The 20,760-nt window shown below is 30.2% G+C and overlaps 1 protein-coding gene across 1 annotated transcript in view; it reads right to left on the reverse strand.

Moving 5' to 3' along the window:
* Nucleotides 1-20,760, reverse strand: part of LOC107439698 (uncharacterized) — a 310,740-nt gene that overhangs the window by 154,994 nt on the left and 134,986 nt on the right. The window contains exons 46-50 of the mRNA XM_087152696.1: nucleotides 19,206-19,292; nucleotides 8,734-9,052; nucleotides 6,383-6,553; nucleotides 2,336-2,576; nucleotides 979-1,179 (exon numbers count right to left, since the gene is read on the reverse strand). Of these exons, the coding sequence (XP_087008822.1) occupies nucleotides 979-1,179; nucleotides 2,336-2,576; nucleotides 6,383-6,553; nucleotides 8,734-9,052; nucleotides 19,206-19,292 (1,019 nt within the window). The remainder of the gene's footprint in view (nucleotides 1-978; nucleotides 1,180-2,335; nucleotides 2,577-6,382; nucleotides 6,554-8,733; nucleotides 9,053-19,205; nucleotides 19,293-20,760) is intronic.

The raw sequence follows: 20,760 nt of genomic DNA on the forward strand, positions 1-20,760 counted from the left end.
ATGGCTTGTGGGTGTAGCATCAAATATGCTAATTAAATGCCCAAAATATAGGGGTAGCTGCGATATAGGAGAACTGGTCACCATCATAGTTTGGTCAGGAGTGCGATTCAAAGTTTGGACCGCTTACTGTTAATTTTACTTTTTGCGTATTTCGTCATATCTCGAGAACTATTTAAGCGAATTAAAAAATTTTTGCACACAGTTATAAAATTCGTTTGTCCAACGATTTCAGAGGGATTATTATAAAAAATTAAATTATATATCATTTTTTATTATTTAATTTAATAATAGTCGAAACATTTTTGAATTGTAACTTCTATAAAGTTTTACGCCATTTTAAAGTAGGTAATTTTGCAATGCAAAATAATAAAAAAATGTGCGAGATCGGTTGTAGCTGAGAAATTGAATTTTAAAGAAGTCGTGTTTTTAAAATTAGATTTCTCAGAAACTATTCAACTGATTCAATTACTCAAAACATTTGTTAGTTTCCTCGCTTAAATATCTATTCGCGTGTGCCTTAATGTGTGTACTACACTGACTTTATTTTTAACAAAGAAATTAAAAATAGATAGCAAGATGGTGTTTCTGTAAAAGTTTCGTTAACTAAAAGATATTTCGCAAATAAATCTCAAATTTTGATAGTCAAAATATTCTCAAATGTGCGCAACTATTGAATTACAAAAAACTCAAAAAATGTTTCTTCCTTAAAAATTTTTTATAGTAGTGATATTACCAGGTGTTTTCTTTGGTAAAAACATTTAAAAATTTTTAAAGAATATTCTTGAAAAAGAAATTAAGTCATTTTTTTAACAACGCTAATATATCTGGTCATCATCCTACGAATATTTATATTTGATCCATTTCATACACTTTTTTTTGTAATCTTTTTGTAAGTGAACAAGAAAAGGAACGAAAGATGAACTATATGTTTTAAATGCTTAGATACTTCGCAAAACAGATAAAAAAATAACAATTTACTTGCATCCAGGAACACAAACATCAACTGTGCAAGGTTCATGGTGATGAAAGTTTGCACATGTTGCAGGGCACGTGGATAGACAATCAGTGGCTACTTGATGTGCACTAGTGTCACATTCTGACGCAACACGTGGGGGTGGAGTCAAAAGAATGTCGGCTGTAGATGCCTCGTGACAATCCCATTGGCCTTGTGAGCACTCACTAAGTGGAATAAAAAATAAGTTTGGAATAAATTAAATTTTAAAATGACCTTGTAGAGCTCTTTATTGTTTAGATTTTACCCTTTCACACTAAAAATTATTTGAGATGGGAAAACTACGAAATGTTTAGTTGCTTTGTCCGTTTTGAGTTTTATTCAAATGAAAATATAACATAGATTAATATATATATTTTAAATCATTTGAATTTTAGCTTTGTTCGCTTGCTCTAATCAATTCTACTTCGTTTTCTGCTGTATTTATATCACTTCACTCCATCTTTTTAAAACCTATTTTTAGTTTAAATTTCTAAATTAACGAAATTCTATTTCAAAAGAGTGAAAAAAAAAAACTTACCCTTGTCTCTAATCTTCTTATCGTGTAAGACAATTTCCCAGAAAATATTTTTAATTAGAAAATCAGGGTGAATACCACAACAAAAAAAGCAGTTAACAGAAAAGAATAATGGCATAATTTGTTAAAAACAGAACCATTAAATAATAATACCATTAAAATCCCCCTCTCCAAAAAAAAAAAGAATTTCGAAAGACTAACGAAATCTGTGTTGCAATGGGACTTAAAAAATCATCACTTGGTATGAAAGAATTAAAATCATAGAAAATCATAGGTAAAATCATAGATATAATCATAGGTAAAGTCATAGATGATCATAGGCAGGGCTCGAAAAAGCTCGGAAATTTTATCCGTCCCCGAGGACGGCTTGTCCAACAATGTACCCGTCCTCCTTCGAAACTAACCCGTAGCTTCTAAACAAATAAAATTATAATTTTCTCTTATTTATTACAAACATTTATATAAATTGCACTATGAATTAGTAGTTACTAGGATTACAAATACTAGGATTACATTATACAGTAATGAAAGAAATACTAGGTTGCTAATAGTAACCTAGTATTTCTTTTATGAAATAATTTAAATGACAAAGGTCAAGTTATCGGGAATGTCAATTTGTCCGAGGGTACTGCGTTTCTTGAGTTTAAAATTGAAAAAGTATCACGAACATTAACGGGAAAATGGCCGTCCGAACGGACGTCGGATTCGAGAAATTCGTTGTCCGCGGAGAATTTTTGACCGATGAGGACGGGCGGTTTTTCGAGCCTTGATCATAGGTAAAATCATAAATAGATCAAATTACACACCACATCTCCTTCCCTCTTCTTTGGAGAAATTCTGGTGGATAGTAATGTCCACTGTGAAGACATTTGCAAGAAGATACAGAGACGCATTGTTTGTGTTCATTGAGTGTGTGGCCTTGAGGACACACGCAACCTTCTATGCAAGAGTCTCTACAGTTTGAGTACATATGAGCAATTTCTCCGCAACTGTAGGAGCAAGGATTGGCACACGGAGTATAAATCTGACCTCCGAAACACGCAGTACCTGAAATAAAAACACTTTCATCAGAAATTGTGTGATTAGGAATTGTTGGTTTATGGATGATTATTTGCGTAGCACATGCAAACAGTTATGCAAAAATCAACAATCTGGTGTCATTAGGTTGACTCATTGATGGCAATTTTAAAAATAAATACCAATACCTATGTATACCAATAATTTTTATACCAATTTTGAAAATCAATTAAAGAAGATGTGACTGTAAGGTTGGTGAAATGTTTCCTTAAGAAATAGGATTTTATCCGTGCTAAGTTTTGAAAATTAATTACAAAGTTCAATAACAGATGGCTCTGATATCCGTAAAAACTTTATTCTGTAGCATTGCTATATGCTGTAAAGCAGTGATTCTCAACCTTTTTTTTTGCTGCGGCACACTTTTAATGATTTCGAAATTTGACGAGCTGACCTTATCTGAGCTGGATAATTTTACACATAAATTAACTTTTAATATGATCTTTTATAAATAAGACTTTTCTTAACATATTACTTCATATATGAAAGATAACAAGGTTGAGAGAAAAATCTTTTTTTTTTTATCACTTAGAAACTAGGAAACACTGCGTTGTTAAAAGAAAATTGTGCCAAGTAATATGGGTTAATTCTTGACAAAATTTCTGTTATTACCAAATAATCTGGGTTAATTCTTGACAAAATTTCTGTTATTACCAAATAATCTGGGTTAATTCTTGACAAAATTTCTGTTACTGTAAATGGGCAACTGAGATGAATTTCAAAATTAATATTCCTTACTTTTTTCGATAGATTCTAGATTTCCTCTTTTGGTTAATAAGCGATTATCCTTTCTAAGAATTTTTTCCCTTTACTACAAAGAATTGTTTCTTGTAAAAACATTTTTATGCACATATTTCCACAAGTTTTATTGATTCTTGTTTTTAAAAGTATTTTTTTTCAATAAAAGTTGGCTACTGCGCAATCTGGCTCACTCATGTATTCTGCGCAGACCATCTTCAAGAAACCATGCGGGTGCTTACAGACGTAGTAGATAATTCTATTGTAGTATAGGTTTAAAAACGTTTCCATTTGATAAAAAAATACATCCAATTTTAAATAAAAAATATTAAAACTAAATTTGTTTATACCAAGTTTGATATAAATGATGATGATAATGATGAAAAAAGGTGTAGAGTTTAATCCCTTTCACAAACTGTGCTATACATTAAGTCGAGTCATATTTATAAGTCGAGTCATATTCAGGGCTAAAGAGAATACAAGGGCTAGTTCACTCCGCTCTTAGAGCTGAAGCTACGATTTCCCTCCTCATGACGTCACTGTGTCCACAGATCTCGGAGATCGCAAGCAAAGATATGATAACTTTGCATCTTTCTCTTTGTAAAAATAAGTTAGACTTTTTCTGGTTATTAGCCTTCAAACTTTACGTAATTAACACATTATTTCCGTTCATAAACATAGTTCAAAAAAAAACTTTCTTGGTTATTATATTAAAAAAATACCATTTTAAACTTATAAAAATATTTTGTTAGTTGGTGAAAATGACACGATAAATACTTTATTTTAAAAAGTTCAGTTTTAACTTTAACTATTAAGAAAAATGAAGGCATATATCGACACTTTTTTTATCTACATATTCTTTTATAAAGATAAGTTAAGTTAAATTTAGAATCCCTGATTTTAAAATATGTCGTTAATAGCAATTTGTTCATACTTAATCCTTAGGAAACATCAAACTTAAACGCTAATTACTGAAACAAAAAGATAATTTAGGTTCATAATGACATTAGAAATTTTACAATTGTTTATAGACATCTAAATTTACGATGATATAATTTATAGATATTTAAATTGAAGAGAATATAATTTTTAAAAAAAATCATAAATATTTAGAATAACTACATTAAAAAATATGTTATGAAATTAGGAGAATTTCAACTATATACTATATATTTTATTTATACTTTTTACTTAAATTTTAATTTTCTTTGACTTTATCTATTTTTTAATTCTTTTCACCTGCCTTTCTTTATGAAGTAACGAGGCGGTTTCTATTTAGATAATGAATTTTTATAAAAGTTCTTTACGACAGAATAAACGTATTGCTGTTTTATATTAACTTTGTCATTTCGGAATCCATTCTTTACATAGTTGTTCATTTACTTTAGGGAACACGCGAAAAATTATACTTTTTCCTCTTGTTTTTATATCAGAATTTTTGCAAGTTGCAATCGCGCAAACTGGCATTTCGATAATAGTTTTAAATTCTTGTAAATTCACTGTAAAAACTGTGGAAAGTCATTATAGAAAATAACAAATGTCTTAGAATATCTCGCAAAAAGAAATGATCCAATATTAGTTAGAGCTAGTACGGCCAAACGCTCCGTTCTTGAAGTAAAAGTGCGAGCTTTGCGCCAAAGTGACGTCACTAGAGTGACGTCGGAGGATCTTCGGTGCCAGAGATACTTCAAAGGAGTGAACCAGCCCTTCTATTCTCTTTAGCCCTGAGTCATATTTATACATTAAGTCGAGTCACATTTTAGAGGAAAACACTTATTAGAAACTTAAGGAAAAAAAGATAACATATTTTTCATAAGATTTCGTGATTCACACATTCGAAAGCACCCTTAAAATAAAATTTCATTTTTTCTTCAATTTTGATTTAATTAGTTCTCTTGATCGAACAAAATATTTAATCAATGCAATTTCATATTTTATATTTATATAACCGTCGTTGAACAGCCGACACAATTTTATGGTTTTACGACTACTAATGTTGCCTTGTAATTTTGAACCCAATCCAGAAGACAAGGGAACTCCTGGATCGAGTATTGGGAGAAATTTGCCTTCGTGGAGGACTTTTTGATGGAGCTAACCCGCATTTGCGTTACATGGAGAGGAATATCACGAGAACCACCCACGGTTAGCCTGACGGCAAGGGGACTATAACCCATGATCCGTCTACCACTGAGGATATTTCACGTCAACACTGTGGTCGGTGCAAGCCAGATGCGGAAATCGTATCGACTGGAATTCGAGCCCGGTTCGCCTCATTTGAAGGCGAATGTTCCATCCCCTGAGCCATCGCGGCTCTAATCAATACCATTATAGCGTTTTTAATTGTCTGCTTAATATTCAAAAACTAAATCTTACGTATTTAAGCATTAAATAATCTATAGCAGAAACTAGGTGCATTTTTTTTGCTTGGTTAAAATACTTGCTTAACACTAGAAAGATTGAAATTTATTACATACCTATATTGCCCCAAAGCAGTCAAAACGACTGTATTGTAAAAGAGTAACTAATGTGTAAAGAAATATGCTTAAAAATAATTTTTATATTATTTAAAGTTATATAACAAGTAATTAGTAAATATTAAAAAAATTATATATCGTATAAAAAGTCGCAAAATTCTATGAAATTGTGTTATTATATACATCATTGTTTTACAAATTGAAATTAAAAAGCAGTCAAAATGACTTCCTTAGGCAAACTAGAGATAAAATTCATGTTAGTTTTATTAAAATAAAGAAAACATCGTAAATAAAACTTTTGTTTCTTTTTTTTCCCAGTTTTGAAAAGCACATTTGGATTAAAGAATAAAGAACGAAAAATTATCGTTGGCGCACCAGGAAGCTTTCAGCGTTGTAGGTTAAGGACACATACGCTTGGTAATAAACCCCATACGCTTTATTTAAAATGATTTTAAATTGATAGCAACAGTTCTGATGTACATTAAATAGGTAACACAGCTTAATGGAACAGAAATCTTAAATAAACACATTACATATTCAGATTCACGGAGTTAATAAATGAGTTACCACAGGCGGGAAAAGTTTGTCGCCAAGAGAGCGGTTTTCCTTTTCTTCCACAAGTATTTGCATAATGTGAGAAAGATAAACACGCGCACCATTCCAGATCAGAGAGACAGCTGCACACGTCTTCCAGGCAATTTTCGTAGAAGCTACCGTAATCCACTAAAGCATGACACTCTGAAAGAATGAACAAAGATTTTAGGATACAGCAATGGCCGCCAGTCAAGTCTTTCACGAATTTAATATGCAAGAAGGCACACAAATCGAAACCATGTTTGACTTCAGATGCATTTTCCATCAGAATCAAAATAATTTATGCATTCCGCACAATCATGTTTTCAATACATATTATTTGTTGGAACATAAAGAACTATAAAATAGAAGAAAGAATATAGGCGTGTTAAGAAAAAAAATTAATTATTAGCAAAAGAAAAATTAAAAATTTAGCTTCTCTCTCTCCTTAATCCGAATAATGCCAGTGTTTTCTACAAACATTAATTTTTTAATTTACATTCAGTTTTAAAACATTAAATCATAGTCTGGCATAGACTACAATTCAAGATGTGAAACGTAATTTCATACTCAGTTTTTTACGTGTTGTTTCTGATCAAGGATGCTGTATCCTAAAATATGAACTGCATTTTTGTATATCAGTGTGTCAGAAAATATTTACTCATATCAAGAAATAATCTACAATTGTTACGAAAAACTTTATTTAGCGAATATTTTTCATAAATCCTTCATTACGTTAAGTATGGAGGAAGGATTAAGTTGCTTCTAAAATGCTTCTCAGTTTAGCATTTCGGTGGCTTTAATGCAACCAGCTCACTTCAGACGTTATTTTGTTTCCTCAATGAATAAAATGTAATTTTATGCACAAATTTTGAACTATTCATTATTATCAGGGGTCTGTTTAGAAGAAATTTGGGTCCGTTAACGGACCCTTCACAAAATATCTTTTCATAAAAACGGACCCTTCACAAAATATTTTAACTTAAAAACGGACCCTTCACAAAATGATTTTTCTTTTAATCGGACCCTTCACAAATTTGTTCATCTTCATTATTGTTTTGTTAATAGAATAAACCTTTCCCAAGAAGAAAGACAGCTGTAAACAAACTAAATTTTTACTTCCGCAAACGCTTCTTACTTTATTCGTCCGAAAAGAATATTCTGCGTTCAGCAGTATAGGCTAAATATCAAATATTTATATGTTGCATCGCTAATTTAGTAACTACAATTGCTCTTTATTTTTTGAAATTTAATTTTTTTAATTATACTTTTACAGCACATTTTTGTATGCCTTCAAAATTTAAAAACTCCTTGAAAAAGTTTTTTTTTTTGCAATAACGGACCCTATTTGCACAAATTCACAAAAGCGGACCGTGGTTGAAAGAATGTGACTTAACGTTTATTTTATATTCACAAAAATACGAGTAATTTTTTCACAATTTTACAAAAACGGACCTTTCACAAAATGTCTGAACAGACCCCTGATTATATCTATTTCTGAGCTTATTTGAAAGCAAATCTCAACGATGATTAATAAAAAACCTAAAATAAAAATCATTTGGTTGTAAATACCAGTTCAAAGACACACGAACAGCAAATATCTAAAAGGAAGGTGCCCCTAGCTGCGTACTCTAACATTTTCAACCTCAGCGCTCTATGTATTCTTATCTTTTTATTGTTCTATGCCTTTGCACCAAGATAGTAACAGCCATATTGCACCACCACATATAGGGTGCTATAGTAGAGCTTACATGCTTCTACTGATATCTTACAATCCATTAATCCATACATTCCATATTATCCATATATTTTATACTATCCATTACTTTACACATTACCCATAATTTGCAGCAGTAAATTTGCATGATGATATGATTCAAAATACCAATATAGTGGTGCATTATTGAAACGAATTTTGAGAGTGCGAAAGGTTTCCTTTTAAACATTTGAAAGCAAATTATTCTATTTTTGCACTGAATTAAACTATGGACTCAATAAAACTTCTTTTTCAAATTAAATTTTAAATTATAAAGAATTAAACTAAAAATTTATTAATAAAACAATTAATATTTACGAACTATATATGTTATTTATTAAAAACTTAATAAATTACTTATTAAAAACGTATTAATTACTAATTACTTATTAAAAACGTATTAATTACTAATTACTTATTAAAAACGTATTAATTACTAATTACTTATTAAAAACTTATTAATTACTAATTACTTTTTAAAAACTTAAAATTTATGAGAAATAGGTGAAACACACGGAATCTTTAACTTGATTCCATTTGACAAAATTGTATGGGCGATAAAAATATTGTTGGCTTTTCAACAACTCACCAGAAAACTCAGGGTTCTTCAAGGACTGGCATATTTCCACAGCTTTTTCTCGTCTATCTGGATGGACGTCACAGGCTCTTTCATAACCTTCTATAGATATTTCTTTGACGTCTTCGCATCGCTCCTCCACCCTCCATTTCTCGGTGAAAGCTCCAGCCGAAGATTCGACGTCTTCTTCAGGAGTCAAGAATTCATCTTGCAGATTTTTGGTGAAAGTGCCGCACAAACCCCTCACGAGACCGAAGAGGGTCTCGGGTGCGTACACTTCGATGGATGAATGTAAATCCCAGAAAATCTCAAGACCGTTTCTAAGACGGGCCTAGAATAAATTGGAACATATATTTTGTGTACTTTAGAATATGGTCTAGTCACATATACTGAATGAAAAATCATCTGCATATTTTTGCGATTTTCTACCTAAGGTTCATAAGAAATCTCATATAAGCCGCTGCTTATTAATTTGAATACACTTACTGCTTGATCGCTTTTTTAGAAAAAATATACAAAGAGAAACACTAGCTGAAAAAATAATTACATAATTTATCATAAGCAACTTAATTTTGTCATTAATCTTTCCTTAATCATTTCTTTCCCAATTCCCACCTGCAGAATAACATTTCGTCATACAGGCATCTGAAGGGCAGATTTGTTGGTCACTCTTTCAGAGGCACCATATCAGGTGGGCCAACGTTGCTCCTACATTGAGGACAGATAGTACTCAGAAGAAAAGGACAGCCATGCCTTGCCCTGGAATTGAACCCAAAACGCTTCTGATGCAAGGCTAGTTCCCTGACCCCTACACAGGTCGGTCAGCCTCTTTCCTTAATCATAGTTATCGAGCAGTTAGAGGGCCTCATTACGGGTTCGAACCCCGCTCAGGACTCTCTTTATGTGATGTCCTCTGTTGTGTGTGATGTGTGAATATGGCCCACATTTTAAACAGGTATCTTGTTGAAGTTCACTTACGTCGTTCTAGAGCTGCACAATGGGCTATTGGCGACGGGCTGCGAAACATTCCTGAGGATGATCCGAAGACATGCTATCACGATTTTAATCCTCTGCACAGGGGATGGCACCCCTCGCTTCGGTAGCCCGACGACCTTCACGTGAAATAGAGCATTTTACGGTAGAACAGTTTAACGAGGACCAATACCGCACACCCTTTGTCCCAACGCAGACTAATTAAAGTGGTCACCCATCCACACCCAGACCGCTGCCAGTGATGATTGACTTCGATGATCTGCTGGGAACCGTGTCTTAAACAATCAGTCCACTGCGGTTCATGAACAGGTGGCAGTGTGGGGGGTTAATGTTGCTCGCTTCCGTGACTTTGGTCACAAGGTGACCACCAGTTCAACGCAAAATGAGCAACACTTCCCGCACCATCCATGGTGTAGAACGATAGATTCAGTACATCTGATGTTAAAGGAAAACATTACAACTCACATAAACATATATAAAACCCACGCCCTCAGAGAATTAAATTAGTTACTTTGTACAGACTTTTTTGCTCCAATGATATTCAGATTGTATTAAAATTTTGATTTGGGGGATTGATGGAATAGAGATGATTGATCTTGTAACATTTATATTCCTAATGTTGTTGTCCAAATGATTTTTTTATAAAAACATTTTCAGTAATGATAATTTTGCGGTCGAACTTTCTTTTGGGTACAGCGTGCTAAAAAGCTATTCTTACACCGTTTTGAAGACCAATGATATTCGCATATTGGAAATGAATGGAATTAGTTCTAAATGATACAGTTAAGGGAATATTACACTTTAGTACCTTATTTCGCATGTTTTTAAAGAAAAGCAAATTATGAGCGTTATGTATAATAAAGCAAAGTTTTTATTTACTGAAGTTTTTGAAAGAGGTTGTGTTTTCTTTAATTGTACTCAGTCATCAAAAATTACGAACAAAATATTAAAAACCAGAAAAAATTTCTCTATATATTATAAAATTGCAAGAGCCATCACAGGTGACACCGCGGTTTTGGGTGTTCAACTAAACGTTGTTCTGTTGCGTAAGATATATAAGATTTAGAAACTTGAAATTAAGAAGGTACACAGAGTACAATGAAATAAAAATAATTAACATTCGATAGTTCGTTCGATACTAATTAACTTCTAAACTTATAGTAAAAAATAACATTCAGACTAATCTACAACCCGCAAGAATGCAACTACAGAGTTAAAATTTGACATGTTGTTGCAAACTTTACACGAGCCTTTTTTACAAAATTCCTGTTAGTTTGAAAATTGTTGTAACTTTTTTTATTTATGTTAAGTTTTTTTTGCTGAGTAAAATCTATAATAATTAGATACTTTAAAATACAATGATAAGTAGAAAAATGTACAAGAAATTTGATGAAATAAAAAGATTAAGATTAAATTATTAGTTCGAGAACTCTAAATTGTTAAACTTGAAGTAAGAAAAAAAGTTTGTTGACCAATTCTGCCATGCAGTTGAAAAAACAATATAAGTGCTTCACGATTGATTTCGAGAAAAGTTGCTTAACAGCTTTTATTTTTCTATTTCTAATGCTATGAGAGCTAAAATAGAATTTAAAAAAAAAACTGATAAAACAAAATGTTTTGTTAATTTTTTTTTTTTGCGATTCATATATGTAGCTTACCATGTAAAGATGCCAAATATATAAAAATCTTAATTTTAATTTTCTCTCGCTTACGTTGATTTTTCTATTGCATGGGGCAGAATTAACTGTTCACTGAAATGCAAATATCGAGTTGAAATTTTACATGTTTAAAGGGTTAATGTAAGTTTTTTTTTCAAAATTACTATTCGTTCGGAAATTATAGCAAATTTAAGTGCTCTTTTTTGTGGATTTTTTTTTCATTATTTATTTAAGCAAGGATAAATTGTGTCGAAAAATTAATCTCTCTTTTCTCATCATTTCATTAGCTTGCGTTTTAACTTGATGCGAAAAGTAAAAAAAAAAAATGAAAAAAAAAAAATATGTTGCCAGATATAAATCATAACATTTATATCTACATTTTTGGAAAAGAAAAATGTCCCAAGAAATATAAACATCGTTTGCATTTTGATTTGTTATACTATGTAAGGTTTGCTGTAGACTGATAACAAGTACAAGTACTTCTATTGTGTCACCCATTCTGTATTACTAAGTTTCAATTTTTTTCGTGTGAGGGAGAGTCTGGTAGCCCCGCCCACTTAAGGAGTATTGCTTATATTTCTGTATAATATTGAGTAATAATCAATATTTTTGTATGTTTCTATTGTTTTATCATCTAATTAAATAATGCAAAAAGAATAAACCGAAAAAAGAATAGTATAACTTAAAAAAAATAGAAATATAAAAAAAAACATGTTTTTCAGCTCTTTTTAAAATGTGTCGGGTAGCCCCACCCAGTTACAAAAATTATGTTCTTTGACTGTTTTTTAAGGTGTAAATGAAAATGACAAATGTATTGACAATAGATAAACCTCATTTATCATTTTTATCACAAATACTTGAATATTACTTGAGTATATCAAATACTTGAGTATATCACAAATATTTTATCATAAATACTTGAAACTTTGAAAATAATATTTTTTTAATATAACAATTAACGTCCGATGGCCCATTGACTTGAAAAAATAATCTATACATATGAAATTGACAGTGGGCGGGGGTACCCGCTGGGTGGGGGTACCCGACAGTTAGTAATTTTTCAAATCCAAAGAATAGTTCATTTTGTTTCGATAAACATGTAACCAAAATTTTCTTACATGAAGTTATAATAAAAATTCATTATCTAAAAAAAAGTATTTTTCCTGAAAGTATCAAATTTTAAGGGGAAAAAACAAAGCGGAATGAGAGACCGCCACGGGGAGCTGGGAAGCGGAACGAGCAGTATTTGGAGATTCCTACTATATTTAAAACGTTAGAAAAAAAAAGAAAGAAATCCTTTAATGACACTCTTACGTGGCACTTCAGAGAGTAAAGACAAAAAATCGAGGAACAATTAATGCACTTAAAAATAATAAAAAAATTAAATAAATGGATATTTTACTTCCGTTTATATACTATAAAAGTAAAATTTTTTTTTTGTTCTGTAATTGAATTCAAAAAATTTGACTGAGCTAAGATTCGAACCACGGACCTCACGACTGGCAATTTGGTACTAGCAACACAGCCCTCCACTCTTACGGACGCATATTAAGCTTTTTAAGCCATTGTTGCGGTTTGTCAAGGGGACCTCATCTCTGTTCTAAAGAGTATTTTCACAAATTTTTGTGTTAAATACTCTTTTATAAAGAGTGAATTAAAAATTGTTTGGATTTTTATTAATCATATTAAGGTTAAAATATACAAGTTAACTATATTTTCAGTTATCCCCTCAAATAGCATATTATGCTTTTGAAGAAATCATTTAACTCTTTTCACTAAAAATATTGAATTGGCATATGCTCTAGATCAGAGGTCGCCAAACTTTTTTGATCATCGACCCCTATATAATTTTTCGAAATCTCCATCGACCCCCACAAAAGTAATTTTCTGTTAATTAAAATAAAACTCTATTAGATACTGTGTTTGTACATTTATTTTATGATTTTAAACATTTATTAAAGTAATAGTACATTGTGAAACAATAGTTTTATGAAAAATATATTAATATTGAAATTTAAATACCTTATTATTAAATAATAAGTAATTATGCATATATGTAGCTATAATAAGTAAAGTAACTAAAGATTTACTGCTTCTTGATCAATAATATGGGTGTGCCTGTTTTTTTTTACAAGGTTCGCTATATTATGTCCAAAATTGATCAATTTTAATTTTCGTCAAAATTGGTCAAATTTGTACTTTTCGTAAAAAAATACAAAGTGTGCTATAGTTTTGTCGCGGGCTGTACTGATCCATATTATTAATGCTTACCTTCTTTTTTGCGCATTGATAATTAAAATTGATATCTAAACCAAGCGAATGGTTTTATCGAAACAATAACTAATTATCCAAAACTATAAAAGTTTTAATAATGACACTGCAAATATTCAACACAGTTTGCAAAGATAGCTGAAACTGCGTTTGATACTTGCATTTGTAACGTCAATGCTCGTCACACGTGACACTTGGACAAGAGCACATATGCATATGACTTATAAACTGCGCTGAGTTCGTGCCACTGCGCGGTGGTACGTAAATACTTGTTTCACCCCAATAAATATACGTTTGTTAATTTAGGTTTTATAAAGAAACTGATATTGAGTCAATTATAAAAAAAATTCTCAAATTTTACATACTTAATTAGGTATGTGTGATTTGCGTTTTGAGAACTGTTTTTTTTTTTTTTTTTTTTTTTTTTTTTTTTTTTTTTTTTTGACCCACTATTGACCCTTCCGATTCGGATCGACCCCCATTCGCCCCCTAGTCTCAGATCGACCCCCGCTTTTGTTAAATAGGCCCCTGGGGGTCTATATAGACCACTTTGGCGACCTCTGCTCTAGATGAACGATTAATTTTTTTCCTTTTTTTTTGAGGATTCAAATTTTGCCACAAGCATAATATCAAGTTGCTGTCATCTGTCATGAAGAATTTGCTTTGTTTGTTAATCTGTTAAAATGTTTTTAAGACAGAAAAGAATTTATAAAATATTAAAAGAATATGTTGTTCTATTCTTTATGGAAAAAAAGAGCGCAATTTTACCAGATAATTAGTAAGAAAATTAGATTCAAATTTTGAAAATCAATATTATTGACTAATGCGTTGTGTTATGATTTAAACAAAAATACATTAACGTTTTTATGGAAATCAATATTTTAAGTGTGGGTATAATTTGATTATTTGAAACATAAAACGTGTACATTATTTTAAATTAAGAAAAATCATTTGTATAGGAGTTTAAGGAAATCAATATTTAGATTTAAAAAAAGCTATATTTCTGTATAATTAGTTTAGAGCATCAACTTTTTTTCCAATTTTGAAAGATGTAGCTTTCAAGCACGTATGAAATATGTATTTAAAAAAAAGAAGAGTTCCGTAACAAAAACAATTAAGAAATGCTAAACTTTTAATTAAAAAAATACTCTTGCTGGCATAAATTTAATTAGACAATAAAAAATTTCGGGAAAATTCTTTTAAATTGCTTTCAGCAATAATTTTACAGGTAAAATGCTTTTAACTAAAACACTAAGGTATTACGGTACCTCATTTTATTACTAAGGCATTGTTATTAAAAAAAGTATAATTAAGTAGAAAAATTAAAAGCTTTCTCTAAATAATTAATATCCCTTTAGTGTATAGAAACACTTATAATATTTTGTAATTTTAATTTCTTCAGAACTCACTAAAAATTTAAATTTTTTGTAATGATATTAATTAAATTAACTAATTATGGCTTTTAGTTGCTTAGTTTAGTGTCGTCACTAATAGTTTCTATATACTTTTTAATTTAACAGTTATATTAATGTAATAATAATTTTGCTTATTGCTTTGCTTTGAAAAAATTATGCCAAAGAATCTTTTTTTTGCCTGTTCTCGATTTTTCTATGCATTTATCAAATGTAAAAAAAGAAGCATTCATTACTGCATTTACCCGTTATATATCTGAGATGACGAATAAAAATACAAGAAAAGAAATGTTATAGTTTACTTTCTAGAAGCCATGAGAATGCACGATGATTGGTATTAACTTGTTGTTTGCCGATTGAAAAACAAAGCAAAAATGTAAAAAAAAAATGTTTTCGTTGTTGTGTTAAAAAAATGTTTCATTAAAGCAATAGGTTAAAAGCACGTGCAGTTTTTCCCTTTAATACCCTTTTGTGTTTAGTTTTTCCTTTTGTCATCGAAACTAATACTTATCCAATTACCCGGATGTATTATTTATCGTACGATCCAGGTCTGATCTCGCTAAATCATGATCATATAATTTTTTCTGTGTAACATAAATGCTATTTAGGAGGGAAAAAATTGTATCTATATTTGCAGTGGCTCTCAAAAGTGTTTGTTACCCTATGACTTTCAATGAAATAAGGCTCTATTAAATGAATAGTTCAGAATGGGTAAAAAAAATGAGATCTATAATCTATTTTTAATAAAACTGCATGTAATATTTTAAAAAGTAAAAGTAATTAAATTTTTTAGGAAATTAATTATTAAAAACTAACAAAAAAATTTACCTCACAAAAGAATCTGCACAATAAATGCGTCTTTAAATGTTTTCGGATAAACTCATGATTAAAATTATCGTCGATTACTCTATTTTCTTTATTTATTTTTCATTTATTATTATTATTATTTTGTTATTTATTTATCTTTCTTTTTTTCAATTTGATATCAAAATCATGGTAATAAAATTGGATTTTAATTTTTGTTTGATAACTAACTCCATAATATTTTCTTTTATCATTTAAAAATTGCTCATAGTCGTAATATAACATTTGAAAGTTGATTATTTGTTAAAGGCAAATCAGAAATAAATATTGCTAATGTTTATTTTATAGTTTATGTTGTAATAGTTTACGTTATCCTATTTTAGAATGCGGTAGACTAAACGCTTAAAAGAAGGAATTTAATTCAGCGTGATTAAAGATTAAAATTTAGAAATTCGTAAAAATAATTATAAAAACTTCATAAGAGTTTTGTAAAAGTTTCTGCAGAATGTAGTAAAAAATATTCAGTTTAAATTTCTCCTTTCACTTTTCGACAAGTTCTCAAAGCAGCTAAATTAAATGGGAGTTCTGCCTGCAGAAAGTGTTTTGTTTTTATGAAAAACGGAAACTTCAGGCTTTACTTCGTAAAATCAAAAATGAATAAACCTCTAACGTATCTAAAAATGTTTTATAGGCGCATTAAAACAAATTTAACACAATGGGTTTCGATGTATTGTATGGAGCAGAAAAAATGAAGAACTTTATCTCAACAACTTAGTTCAGGCATTTAAGCATGGTGGTGGTATCCTTATGTCTAGGTGCTTGTCAGCATTAGGATAAGGTAATTTATTATATATTGATGGCATAATGAATTGCCCTATTTATTTAAATACAACTTACAATTATCAGCCCAAAATTTGTGTATTGCAAACAACTTTGTTTTATATCAAGGTGATACTTTTTAGTTCTCTTATGAGGTAATAAATTATTTTATTTCATCTTATATTTTGTTCAATATCTATATCTCTATCTATTTATATCTCTATCTATCTATATCTCTATCCATATCTCTATTTAATTATTTAATGAAATACTTTTTCCATATAATTTCGTTTTTGATTGAAAAAGATCAAGTTTAGTAAATTTATTCTTTCAGCAATCCAAGAATTTAGACTATGAATAGAGTTTAAAAATAAATCAAAATTTCAACTGATTCCATAGAAAACTATTTCTAATAGAATTTTTATTTGGACTTTTAGAGAAACTAGTCGATAAGTCTTAAACGAGAACAGCAGTTAAGTCCAATAGAAACCAAATATCACAGTATTTGGATAATCGTCTTTGTCAATAACTGAATGTTGTTTAAGTTACTATTAAAACATTCTTTTGTTCGAATTTGTAATAATTTTTTGAAGTTGTACTTCTTATGCGACTTCCAACAAGGTTGCGTTAAACGCTTAACGCTACATTTTTATTGGCCGGGAAATCACGTGGTAGGATCCAGTTTTCCCTCATTCATTTCCATATTGTTTTGGTTCTCACTAGCATAAAAATAATAAAAGTCATAAAAATATTGTTTTTCTACAAATATTTTACTTTGATTTGATACACATATAATTTAATAGGGTAGTATTTTTTATTTTCAAATTTAGTGGATAACAATTGTAAAAAATGAGTGAAAACAATCCCACGGACAATGTGACGGATTTAAGGTTATGTCAAGGTACGTCTCTTGTGAATATCAATTGATTGTTAGGTTTTCTCTTTTCTAATTGCCATTTATATGTCACCAAATGCAGCCATGAGGGATATTAAATTATTTATTGCAAAATTTTTATTGCCACTATCCACTGCAGGTTCACAACATTTGGCAGACGTTACTGGTGAAGAAATTGATTATTGTGAGCGGCCTGTGATTCTTGCAGGAGATTTTAATGTGAATTTCTCGTTACTGAAGCTGAAACATTATTAAACTTCATTAAAGACAAAGTTGGATTGGAAATGATAAATGGTAGGAATGATCCAACAACCAAAGGGGGAACTACCATTGATGCAGTTTTTGCAAGAAATATTGAAAAAATAGAACATTAAAACATTCTTTTGTTCGAATTTGTTATAATTTTTTGAAGTTATACTTCTTATGCGACTTCCAACAAGGTTGCGTTAAACGCTTAACGCTACATTTTTATTGGCCGGGAAATCACGTGGTAGGATCCAGTTTTCCCTCATTCATTTCCATATTGTTTTGGTTCTCACTAGCATAAAATGGTAGGAATGATCCAACAACCAAAGGGGGAACTACCATTGATGCAGTTTTTGCAAGAAATATTGAAAAAATAGAACATTAAAACATTATTAAAACATTCTTTTGTTCGAATTTGTTATTATTTTTTGAAGTTATACTTCTTATGCGACTTCCAACAAGGTTGCGTTAAACGCTTAACGCTACATTTTTATTGGCCGGGAAATCACGTGGTAGGATCCAGTTTTCCCTCATTCATTTCCATATTGTTTTGGTTCTCACTAGCAAAAAAATAATAAAAGTCATAAAAATATTGTTTTTCTACAAATATTTTACTTTGATTTGATACACATATAATTTAATAGGGTAGTATTTTTTATTTTCAAATTTAGTGGATAACAATTGTAAAAAATGAGTGAAAACAATCCCACGGACAATGTGACGGATTTAAGGTTATGTCAAGGTACGTCTCTTGTGAATATCAATTGATTGTTAGGTTTTCTCTTTTCTAATTGCCATTTATATGTCACCAAATGCAGCCATGAGGGATATGAAATTATTTATTGCAAAATCTTTATTGCCACTATCCACTGCAGGTTCACAACATTTGGCAGACGTTACTGGTGAAGAAATTGATTATTGTGAGCGGCCTGTGATTCTTGCAGGAGATTTTAATGTGAATTTCTCGTTACTGAAGCTGAAACATTATTAAACTTCATTAAAGACAAAGTTGGATTGGAAATGATAAATGGTAGGAATGATCCAACAACCAAAGGGGGAACTACCATTGATGCAGTTTTTGCAAGAAATATTGAAAAAATAGAACTCTAACATTTCGTATCTTTACTTTAGTTATCATAATCCCATTGTAAATGTTATAGATTTGGATATTTCTCCACTCGAAAATGATAATTAAAAGATGCGATCCATTGTGAATTGTAAGCAATGTTAATAAAGTTTGTCTTAAAGAAACAATATGATTTCACTAAAAATCAAATTCTACCCCTTCCTATTTTCATTTCCACATTACGACGTTTCACTTCTTCCGCGCGGAGGGACTCCACGCGCTATTTTTTATTTTTTTATTGTGACAATATTATTACTTACCTTCATGTATGAAGATGTGGCTTGCCCAACATATATTCCTGGTGCGATGACAGGCAGATGAGGCATTTCTTTTTCATTGACTGATACCTGAATCAGTGAAAACATACTATTATAAAAACCAAATTTTACGTATAAATTGTATTTTTTGATAACATATTGTCTGCTTAGTAATCTAATAACAGAGAAAAAAAGAAACTAAACGCAGTAAAAGATCAGAAGCTTATTTTTGAAATATTTCGTGTTTTTATAATTCGCTTCATAATGACAAATATACTTATTATTAATTTTATAAATTTAAAGTACTTAAGATTAATTATGAAATATTCTTTGTTAAAATAAGTATGAAAAGCATGTATTCATAATGAAGAACATGAATATGAGTTGTTTTATAAATTTAAAAAGCAGTCTGATACTTTGGAAATATTCCTTATTTGAGTACTTAATTTCATAATAAAAAAAAAACATGTGAAATAAAGTATTAAAATAAAGATGTTGTTTTATAAATTGATGTAACATTCCGTTACTTATAGAATATTTCTTTTTTGAATACTTCATTTCATAATATAAAACATAAAATAATGAAAAGTCTTGTAAATTAGCATAACATTCTGTTACCTATGGAACATTCCTATTTGAGAACTTAAATTCATAGCGAGAAACATATTAAATAAAGTATTCAAATAAGGATGTTTTAAAAATTGTTATAAAATTCAGTTACTTATGGAATATTTTTTACATGAATACTTCATTTCATAATGGAAAACATAAATATAAGTTGTTTTATAAATTAACATAACATTCTGTTATTTATGAAATATTCCTTATTTGAATATTTTATTTCATAATAAAAAACATATAAATAAGTTGCTTTGTAAATTTACATAACATTCTGTTATTTATGGAATATTCTTTAATTGAATATTTCATTTTATAATGCCAAATAAGCTTATAAAGTTTCGAAATAACATTCTCTAACTCGTAGGATATCTTTTATGACATAATGAAATTAAGCTGTTACTTTTTTTGATAATTCATTTTCAGCAAAAATTAAAAAATATATATAAATAAGATAAGTAACGGTGATGTAATACTGACATTTATATATGTAACCGTGATCAATGTAAAAGTCAGAGAAATCGGAAGTTATTTAGTTATTAGTTATAATCCATAAATTATTTAGTTGTAGTTCCTTTACGTCGCACTAGAGCTGCACAATGGGCTGTTGGCGACAGTCTGGGAAACATCCCTGAGGATGATCCGAAGACATGCCACCACAATTTTGATCCTCTGATGAGGGAATGGACCCCACTCCTCGGTAGCCCGACCACCTGCACGCGAAGTCGAGAACTTTACGGTGGAGCAGTTTAACAAGGACCAATACCACACACCCTCGGTCCATACGCAGACTGATCCAGTTGGTCACCCACCCGCTTACTTGCCACAGCCAGTAATGCTTGACTTCAGTGATCTTCTGGGAACCGTGACTTAACGATCAGTCCACTGCGAGACTAAAAATTATTTAGTATATGATTATTAAATTCAATTAGAATTTTTT

This window comes from Parasteatoda tepidariorum, chromosome 10 (assembly GCF_982258835.1).
Source record: "Parasteatoda tepidariorum strain Cologne lab strain chromosome 10, Ptep-v5.0, whole genome shotgun sequence".
Lineage (NCBI taxonomy): Eukaryota > Metazoa > Arthropoda > Arachnida > Araneae > Theridiidae > Parasteatoda > Parasteatoda tepidariorum.